Source organism: Oncorhynchus mykiss, chromosome 8 (assembly GCF_057628025.1).
Source record: "Oncorhynchus mykiss isolate SJ-2025 chromosome 8, ASM5762802v1, whole genome shotgun sequence".
NCBI lineage: Eukaryota > Metazoa > Chordata > Actinopteri > Salmoniformes > Salmonidae > Oncorhynchus > Oncorhynchus mykiss.
The window spans coordinates 22,095,233-22,102,867 of NC_143029.1; the positions used below are offsets into that span (position 1 = coordinate 22,095,233).

The window sequence follows — 7,635 nt, forward strand, 5'->3', positions numbered from 1 at the left end:
ACGTGTTGTTGTCCATTAGTTTACGCCAGTTAGGGGAGGGGTGGTAGGGTTAGGGGAAAATAATAAATATATATATATACATATTATATATATATATACATATATATATATATATATACGGGCGATTGTAGATTATGCAGACAATTACATTGATGGAAGCCACAATCAATCTGCAATATTAAAACTAATCTACCCCCTAAAAACACATAAAGAAGAAGCCTAAAGTAATTTATACACATGGTGATCAAAACGTCTTGTGATAGGCTGTCTGCTGTACTGGACCTGACTGATCTGGTGTAGATCATTGTCCCACCACTGCTGAAGGTCACACATAGTGACAACTGGACCCAGATCACACTGTCCGTATACGGAAATGGGGGTCTGTGTGTTTTTAGGATAATATGAATGACAGCTCCTCTCTATCTCTAATTAGCAAGCAAGACTTTATGAGTTCCTGCTTTTAGATTATATGCTAACCTCACAAATATTCCTAATAGCGACACGAAAGGCTATCGTGTGTCCCATCGCATGTTCCAGAGGACCAGCTGGTCAGAGTTACCCACGTGGTGACGACGGCTTGGAAACAAGACTTCTGACAGTTCTGGGTGGCACAGTCAAACTGCTACTGGTCTGTTTTTGCCTACACACCATAGCCGTGGGAAGATGTTTTGTGGTGGTGGGGGGGCACATTTCTCCCGCGCTGCAGATGGCTGTATCAGTCCGCTAATACATATACTACTTTTGTTTTATTTATATATTTTTATTTTTTACATTTGATTTTGCAGGGGGTGCTGCAGCACCCTCAGCACCCTTACTTCCCGCGGCTCTGCTACACACCAATCTATTATGCAATGTTATTTTTTGCCTACATGCCACCTAGACAAGTTGATGATAGTAGGCAATAGCCCAGATGACGCTGAATAGCCCACACTTTGATGGTAGGCTACCAATAACAATTATGTAATAAGAACACATAGCCTACATACTGATAGTTTTAAATCTCATCAATCATTTTTCACTTAGCCTACATGCAGTAGGCTAATTCATTGACCCAAACACTGCATGTAGCCTATTTTTATCCCATTAACTGCTAAAACGCTTCCATGATTACTGAAAAATAATCTCTCTGAAAAGAGTCCTTTGTTAGTGGCTCTCTGGGAAGGGAGAGAGACCCACCACCCCTCGCTTGTCTTTCATCACATTTGTCAGAAGCTGATATTAATCTACAGCTGTCCAGTGCTAAACTGAAACACAATCAAAACGACCATCTGAGAGAGGAAACATATGGTGGCATCGTCACTCTTTTATTTGGACTTTTGTTGTAGATTTTTCTTTCTCAACCCCTATTTTTTTTCTCCGTCTGATATGTAAGTTACGTGTTATTTGTGGCTTGTTTGTATGTAGCCCATTGTATGACCTCATGGAGAAAAATAAAGAAAATAGTAGTGGTGTTGAGTATAGTGTAAGAAATATCCATGGTCTCTTCTCAAGAACGTCTCAGTTGAATGTGCATAGCTGCTATCTCCCTGTAAAGAACTTTCTGAATACTACTCTGTACAAATATACTACTCTGTACAGGTATTGAATTCCCTTTAGACATACAGTATGTCTTCACACTGAAAAGTTGAAGCATTAGCATTGACAATATCTACAAGAGAATGATGTAGCCCTTTCCTGCAGTCAATGGCCAAAAGCGCACTCTTTGACCTCATGGGTGGAACATTATTGATATTTGTTATAATGTTCTCATTAATAAAGGTTGTTTTTTTTACTATGAAAATCTTGTGTTTCTATGTCAAACCGTTTTGTTATATTTCAGTTTTCTGTGATGTATATAAAAGTGAATAAGGATTAGGATACAAACTCAAATTGGAATACATTTCAACTCTAGATCTGACATGGTACAGGTGTCTTCTTTTTTTAAGCCCATAACCATGTGTGTGAGGTGTGTACTTTTGTTTCAAAGTAGATTTGTTGAAGACTACCAAGAAACACTCTGTGGGACCCTGATTTAACCCACTGCAGTAAAAGGTTAAGAGGGGAGAAAGAAAATAAGATGAATGTGAACCCCAGTACACTGACAATGCATCAGTGGAGGGTAAAAATGTAACACTTAAGTTGTGCTTACAGATGACTGGAAGATATGGATGTTGTACAATATAATATCATTGAAGAAATTAACCAGAATAATAGACTGACACATCATCAAACATAATAGTTTTCAATCGGACTGTCTATGAAATTGTATTTTCTAAAGATCACCCATATCTGCCCTGTACATGTTCGCCTAAACAATCAGAGGCTATAGTTGCGTTTTAATCACATTGTGCCGTTGCTTTATAGTTACAGGCAACACATTGACATTACATCCGAACTGTATCAAGAAAAAATACTTTAAAAGGCAATATATTAATATATTCACAATACAATATTCAATGGGTAATCTTTTGACTTTGCAATATACCTGGGATGACTGAAAAAACAATGAGGAATAAGTTTATAAAGATCCAAATCTTAAATACAACATTATCACAGATGTAGGATCTTAATTTGAGCCAGAATTGGTGAAGCAGGAAAATAATCCTGCAGCAACACGAAATGTGAATTATTATGTGGATTATAATTAATGGACATTAGTGTAGGGATTGATACATTTTTCATAAGGGAAAATCAACTCTGAAATTTCAAAGTGGAAATTTCAAATTTCAGAAGCCTTTTTAAACTTCAAATACGCTACAAGTTAGAAAAAAGTTATCCTGCAACAGGGTGATCAAATTAAGATCCTACACATGTATAGAGCTGCCCATAGATCGCACACAGACATACATACATAGCACAGTTGTGTGTGTCCACTTCTGCTACCACCTGTCCACCCTTCCCCCTCAAAATCACCAGTCAAACCAGTTGTTCCCTGTGGGTCGGGGTCCAGATTTGACAAAATGCTCCTTTTATGAAGTCCGGAGCCCCCGTCAAATACTGTGCAGTGACACTACCATTGTGTGTGTCCGTTGAGTTCTGAAACAGTTGTCGTTGACAGCTGCTGGGGAGCAATATAGATAGAGTCAAGTGGCTTCAAATAGCCAGTGCTCACTTCAGTCATGTTAGAGAATGCTCCTCTCTCTTGCTCCTCTCCTTTCACGGATAGAAAAATAACAATGGCAAATAGTGTTTGTCCAGTCTCTGACTATGCTCTTGTCAAATCTCATTTTTGATGTTCCAGTTTCACACATTCACCATATTTGTTTTATTTTTCAACAACTGTCCTCTTTGGAGGAGTTGAATGCGTTCAGTCTTGGCCAGATAAAAGTTGTCAGTCACACCACTTAGTATTTCTGGCATGCTGTCCAGCAAGTCCTGCCCTCCTTTCTCTTAAGTAGGAGAGACTCAGTTTTAGATTCTCTCCCTTGTGCACTGCATTTCCAGCAGATGGTATCCACAATGGCGTAATTTCAGCTGAGGATGTTTCCGCCACAGAGGGTGTAGCGTCGAGCTGCAAGTGAGATTAGAATCTGTTACAGAAAATGTCTGTCAATATCACACAGTGCAGAGAAACACAGAGGCCAGCTTGGGCCTGGAGGGCAGCAGAGCTTTAAAACCAGTACAAGTCCTTGCTCTTATCCTGGGCCTGCAGACCTGAGAGGACAGGAAAGAGAAAAAAGAGAGAAGAGAAGGGAGGGCAAGAGAAGACGATTAGGAAGAGGGAGATCAAATGGCTTAAAGGTAGAAGCAGGAAGCCTTGAAGCAGAAAAGTGTAAAAAAAAACAAAAAACATTTTGCCTCTCAGAAAAAAGCAGAGACAGAGAACTCAACCTGTTAAAACACAGAGACATGGTCTTTCTTAGTGTTGGAGAGTGGCCTTGAAAAGACAACAGTTTTCCCAGGCAGAAAGAAACCCTACATTGTGTTATGAATGTAAGGATAACCCTGGTGTAAGGCGTCACAACGTTTCTTAACTTCTATCTTAAATGAATTGGAGAGCCCACAATAGTATTCACGCATGTTTGGGGACAATCAAATAATGAAGGCTATTCTGAAGTGCCCTTGGAACCACTACTCCTTTATGAAGAGTGTGTTTTTGTTGTTATTGCTATTATTACCTGCATCTACATTGAGGCCGATGCTCTGGCTGATGTCTGCCCCTGCCCCGGTGAAGGTACCGGTCCAGGCCGAGCTGGTTGGCTCACTCTTCCCAATGTCACATGTTGAGGCGCTCGGCCCTTGGACAGTGGATGGAGGGAGCCGGTGCGGCCGGACGGAGGGCACCAGCAGAGAACTGTAGCGGGGGTCAAAGTGCGTGCCATACACCTCGTGCATGCTGGGTCGAGGGTAGGTGGAGCCCTGGGTGCCGATGGCCCCGCCAAGTGAGTAGGGGTGGTGGTGGTGGTGGTGGTGTGAGTGGTGCCAGGGCTCTGGGGTAGCATGGTGGAGGTGACTATGTAGGGAGGCAGAGGAGTAAGGGTCCCCAGTGAAGGGTATCTCTGAGTGGGAGGCTCCTAAGGCACTGCTCATGGAGGAGGGCTGGTACGCACTGTTCCAGAAGGACGGAGGGAAACTCCTCTGGCTCATCGGGAATGGTCCATCTAGGAAACCACAGACACACTGAAATGCTCAATCACAGATCAATTATGTGGTAAAGACTATGAATGTATCTGTGGATGAGGATCGATAAGCCTGTTCTGAGGATGTGGTAGAATAGCAGAGCTTAAAGACTGATCACTCAATGATCAGTTCAGTTGTAGGGATGAAATAAAGGAGAACATGATGGGAAAAATATGCATGGATGAATATCGTTGTTGTTGTCCATCATTTCTGATGGTTGATCAACATTGGAGAATTTTGTTGATTAAGGAAGTAACATGCAACAGAAAAGTTATACCAAACTCTCACTACAGGTTCCCCTACAATACAGTGAACAAGTCTGAGCCCTAAATTCCACAGAACCCACGTTATTATATTTTCAACTGCTTTATTTACAGCAATTCATCATGCCCATCAATTTTGTTTGACTTTCTGATTCCTTTGTAATTTTGATCAAACACAAATGAGAGTGAATGACTGCCAACTGAAACAATGAGAGCAAAACATGGGATTCATTGATTTGTTATAAAATCCAAACTTTTAAAATGCAGTTTATTTTAGTAGGATGTGAACACAATGATATACCAAAAACCAAGAACTCACTTGCATGCAAGACCTAGGCCTACTTGCCAAATGAATGCAAATATTTATGAAAACGTTTCCTTTATCTTCTATGTAGCCTAAATACACAGTTTTTGAGGTTAAATGAAACCCCGCGCGCGAACAGGTGTTTGGAGTGGTTCTGTGATCGGCACCTCTCCAAGAGGTGGATGTAGGTCTACCTCGTGCGGACTTGTTGCTGACCGACCCGGGGACGTAGCTGGTGGGCTGGTTGAGGGCCCGGCTGAAGTGCTCGTCCACCACTGAGCTGATGTCCCCCTGGAAGTAGGTGAAGAGCACGCACCGCGAGTTCAGGTACTCGGCCTCCGGAGGGTGATCTTTCTCGCGCGCGCAGTCCTCCTCCTTTATCGTCGGACCCGCGAGGTTCGAGAACGAGCTGCCCCCGCTGACGCTCTCTTGCGCTTCTTGCATTTTGGAATAAAATGCCAATTTCTGAAACATCCGATAAAAAAACGTCAGAACGTAATAGCCTTGACATGTATTAGATATGAATTTCTATCAAGGCATCAAGTTACAAATGATCTACTTGAATTTCATCTGCACATTTGGGTGACCACGTGTGACATTTTTGCGCTTTTCATTATTGTCCAACAGTTGCGCATTATATTGTGGTCTCTGTGTGTGGTATATTAAAAATAAACGCATGGTCCTCTCCTCATTCATAGGCCTATTCAAACTTGTTTTAGAGGAGGCAGTGATTGGATTCAAGAACAAAGTTATTGCATTTAAATTCCTGAACATATCGCAACTCAGTTAATTTGTTAATTATGGACATTGGAGAGTTTTTAATTAATGCCATTATTCCATTCTCCCTGTGCATACTCACTCAATTTAAAGAAAACGTTAGACCTATTTGAAATATGAAAACCAGCTCTGCATTTGTGTATTGACTATGAGAGGTTTTAAGAAAGTTGCAAACATTTAAAGGGCCGTAGCACCAATGCACGTCTGGAAAACAAATAGTCCATATAGGCCGAACTGGTTCTTGTGCATGCACAAGCAATATCTTAACTTACAGTAATCACCGGATAAGCTTAAACGAAATCGTTACCAGAGCACTGTTTATTCAATTTTCAACTGCCCTTGCTCATTGCAAGTTATGAAAAATGTGACGCGGTAACAAAATAATTGTTGTGAACGTAAAAGAATCCTAAATTGCATCCAACTTCGACTTCGACGAACGGTTAATAAAAGTGTTAACGAAGCCCACAATCTATTAATGACCCATCATAATTTTGCTTTGATTGGTTAATAAAGGCCTTGGCTATTTCAATGTAGCCGACATTACGAATAGTCCTAACATACACATAGCAAAATATCCTAAATAGCAATAGAATACAGACACAACAAATTCAGTAGCCCAGCCTGAGCGATTCGATTTAGCAAGACAGAGAACATTTCTATAAACACTTGAAAAATAAGTTGGTTTAAAACACCTATAAACACTTACATCAACTAAAAAATATTATCACGCAGATTCGATATAGTCAACAATATAAGGAGGTATGGCTATCATTATTCATTAATGAATCATCAATAACAATAAAAAATTGGCCTAGCATTGTCAATAGGCTAATATATTATTATTAAATAGATAACTGTCGGAAGGGACTATTGGTTCCCAATTTTTAAAGTGACCATTGCCAAAATACAGTTGCCTAGAGAGACCTAATGATGCGCCATAATGCGCAATGAAAGTTTTATTCCACACAAGTTTTACAAAAGTTTCCGTGCACTAAATATGCCAAAAAGCGAAACAACACAATACATAACATACCTGGTGATGATAAGGGCTATACGCTGCGGAAAAATAAGGCTGAGGTGGTGGACCATACACTTGATACATAACATCCAAGCAGCTCATGGCGAAAAAAGCGAATTCTCACGGTTAATAACTTGACAGAATAAGCAGATTGTAGGGATGTAATTTCCTAAACGGAGAGAGATTAACCTGGGACGTTGGAGAGCTGCATTTCTATCCCAATCGCGCTGCGCGTCCTGCCTTCTTAACGCTACGTCAGTGCGACAGGGAACGCGTGGCGGGGGAAAGTAAAGACGTTACACAGCCAGCGGTTTTCAAGTGTCTCTGGACGAGCCTGCATCTGACCAATGAGGGAGCAAAAGCACTTCACAAGCTGGTGTATTATGTCTTCTGAAAGTCTGCAATGAACATTTCATTACTGTCATGAGATGCGAGATGCTAAATGAAATACAATGGAGCTCTGCCAAATAGGGTAGGCCACTTAGTGGAGAGTTTAGTAACAAGTTTACTGACTGTTTACTGATATCGACTGTTACCTGGAATGAATTCCTTTGATGCGCACCTGCTTGTTACTTGCATTTAATCTATATTACATGCCAACACGCTAATTTCACACACATATGTATGTGTATTATATTTGTAGCTCATTTATATTGTCTTTACATAAGGCTAGT

General features: G+C 40.8%; 1 protein-coding gene across 4 annotated transcripts; it reads right to left on the minus strand.

Annotated features, from left to right (window-relative positions):
• Positions 1 to 1,273: 1,273 nt before the first annotated feature.
• Positions 1,274 to 7,366, minus strand: LOC110529593 (transcription cofactor vestigial-like protein 2). Of its 4 annotated transcripts, none has more exons than XM_021611936.3 (4): positions 6,977 to 7,366; positions 5,361 to 5,631; positions 4,098 to 4,580; positions 1,274 to 3,633 (listed from the first exon to the last, which is right to left on the minus strand). In XM_021611936.3, exons 1-4 carry the CDS (start codon positions 7,061 to 7,063, stop codon positions 3,590 to 3,592), a joined length of 885 nt encoding a protein of 294 aa, XP_021467611.1. In that variant the 5' UTR covers positions 7,064 to 7,366; the 3' UTR covers positions 1,274 to 3,589. The 4 variants fall into 4 exon arrangements, with proteins under 4 accessions (XP_021467611.1, XP_021467612.1, XP_090099026.1 ...); XM_021611937.3 differs by having other exon boundaries at positions 2,147 to 3,490; positions 6,977 to 7,346; XM_090242900.1 differs by lacking the exon at positions 5,361 to 5,631 and having other exon boundaries at positions 2,147 to 3,490; positions 6,977 to 7,250.
• Positions 7,367 to 7,635: the final 269 nt, after the last annotated feature.